The sequence below is a fragment of the Saccostrea echinata genome, unplaced genomic scaffold, assembly GCF_033153115.1.
Source record: "Saccostrea echinata isolate AGI-Se365-2 ecotype Australia unplaced genomic scaffold, CSIRO_AGI_Sech_v1 ptg000062l, whole genome shotgun sequence".
Taxonomy (NCBI): Eukaryota; Metazoa; Mollusca; class Bivalvia; order Ostreida; family Ostreidae; genus Saccostrea; species Saccostrea echinata.
The window spans coordinates 1246709-1249225 of NW_026889811.1; the positions used below are offsets into that span (position 1 = coordinate 1246709).

The 2517-nt window shown below is 31.7% G+C and overlaps 1 protein-coding gene across 1 annotated transcript; it reads right to left on the reverse strand.

Annotated features, from left to right (window-relative positions):
- Positions 1-346: 346 nt before the first annotated feature.
- Positions 347-2236, reverse strand: LOC133175435 (fatty acid-binding protein, heart-like). The gene is made up of 4 exons (XM_061310541.1): positions 2088-2236; positions 1614-1789; positions 738-851; positions 347-417 (listed from the first exon to the last, which is right to left on the reverse strand). The coding sequence occupies exons 1-4, from the start codon at positions 2173-2175 to the stop codon at positions 364-366; spliced, it is 432 nt and encodes a 143-aa protein (XP_061166525.1). The 5' UTR covers positions 2176-2236; the 3' UTR covers positions 347-363.
- Between the last annotated feature and the right edge of the window lie 281 nt (positions 2237-2517).

Genomic DNA, 2517 nt, shown 5'->3' on the forward strand with positions numbered 1-2517 from the left:
TTATCTGACATTTATTACAGAGCATTTTTTCTCAAATATGTAACAATATCTCTTAAATTATCACAAATACAGCACCATTTTTGTTGTACATATAACGTGGGACACAAAAATTGTTGCACGTTCCATTTACCCTGCTACACGTACTTGGATCCGCCACATGGGATATTTCATCACTAACATTCACATCATTCAATTCTGTTACATCCACCACAACAGAAATCAAGTATCCAGACTTTGTTGTATACAATTTTATACGTTCCATAGCTTGACAATCACATATGGCAGCTGGACAGTACTCACTGATTTCATGTGCACATCTTTGATATCCGATTCTTCTTTTATGTAATTTTCTCCAATGACTGATTAACATTTCCGTTTATAAATCATTTTACAGACAACATCGTTAACCAATAGAGTCTAAAAAACAAAATCAAAAGATATCAATAAAATTTTTAGAAATTTTTAGAAATTGATACAAATTGAAAATTTAATTTAGGATATGTGTATTTAAAACATGTTTTTTTTAATCATATTAATCATTACTAAGTATCCAGATAAGTATTTACTATTATCAAGTAATAAATATTTATGATCATAAACTTTAATATAATCATATGCAAAAATCATTATACATATCCTCGTTAATTTAGAAATGACAGTCAGTATTCAGTATGGCGATATATAACTTTCATAAAATTTAGTAAAGGTAAATAATTTAAATTGACATATTTATTTACCATGACTAAATGCTCATCAACAAGTTCCCGTATGACCTTTGTAGGAAGTGCTTTAGACCCCTCTGTTGGTCTCGATATCGTGATCAACTGATTATTAGACCACGTATGTACCTCCTGTGAATTAACAATACACACATATCAGCTTAACGTTCACTTAATTATATAGGGACCTGTCAAAGCAAAGTTCGCCCAGTACAGAGGGATTTAAACGAGCAACACACCACAAGAGTTTTAGAGACGAAGGAGCTTCAGAAATTTAATTATCAAGAAATATGTTTGCTTGCAGACCTGATATTATTATATTGCTATGAATCACGGGCATCCCATTTTTTTTTATTTTAACAAGTAAACAATTATGATGGTTTTAACCGTTACGCAAGGTCTATGTCAAACAAAAACTAACAACAGTGCTATTATTCATAGTCCACCTATAAACGTGTAATCATGGACAATTAAATACTTTAATAAAATCTTATTTAGGTTGATGTGTTGAATTATTACATTAGCTTAGCTTTATAGAATTCATAATAGAATTTACTGAGTGCACAGAATTTAAAATCATGCAAATCTTTATTCAATGTGAGATGTTTTATTAAATTACAAAAAATCGATTGATAGAGATCGTCATTAATGTATGAAAATATAAATATGTTTGAGGAAACGGCAAATAGAGCACACTCATACTTAAAGATTGGAATATACAATAACTAATATAATTTACAGGAATTTCATGTCTTTCTTAGAATTACATTCATGTTCACTTCTGGTACGATTGCTCCAAATATATTAACATGTAGTTGATGTCTTAAAAATGATTGCACCAAATAATTAGAAAAGGTTGTTCAACCGCCTGAAAAAGAAAAAAAGAAAACGTACCTTCATGGGATTATGCATTAAGTCTGTGATATGGATCTCTGTTCCCAGGTGAGCCTTGTGGTCTGTGTTTTTGGGGCCTTTATTTTGTATCCGTAACTGTCCATCCTCTACAGATATCACCATTGTAATACACAGACAGGCCGCCTGGGCAAGCTTGCGTAAGATGAAATTCACACCTGATCATAATAGAATAAAATAAATGTAAGGGCAAGATCTAAGTGAAGTAAATGTAAACAAATGGCAATATCTAAAATAAATTTTTAAAAAATGCCGCATTTATTGTTTTTTAGATTTACACAAGAACGGGTTATCAAATTCCCTTTTTCTATCTCTCTCTTTTTCTCTCTTCAAAAACATCTAAGAACTTTTAGATTTCATAACTTATAAATTCTTAGATATATGAAACAATAGAAAATAAGATTAAAAGTAAAATGATTACAGTAAAATTTGTTTTAGGAAATATATTTTCCTTACCGCATTCTTTCAGGTATCCATCTAGGTTCTCATCCCTGTGAAATGACCAGACACCGGCGATTGTTTCCTCTATCTCCGTCACGTCCATCACGTCAAATGAAGAGAACTCTAGTTCTCTGCCCTTGATTCAAGTCACTGCCGCTAGGAAATAGATCGTTGAAACAGTGAAATAGTGCACTGTTACGATTTATGTGTAAATGTTCGCTCAAGTGTAAAATATAGGAATCTCGCCATAAGACTCGTCATACAGTCGGCGTCAGCCTATTCTGCGTAATCCCAATGACTCATTTAAAATCTCTCTTTGTGTGTAATGGAAAATAATGAAATCTGCTGATCGGAGAGAGGAGCAGTTTGTGGATAAGAATATAATTTATTTCACTACATCTGTTTTCATGACTTGAAAGATAAGAGGTTTCAATGTGTTCAATGT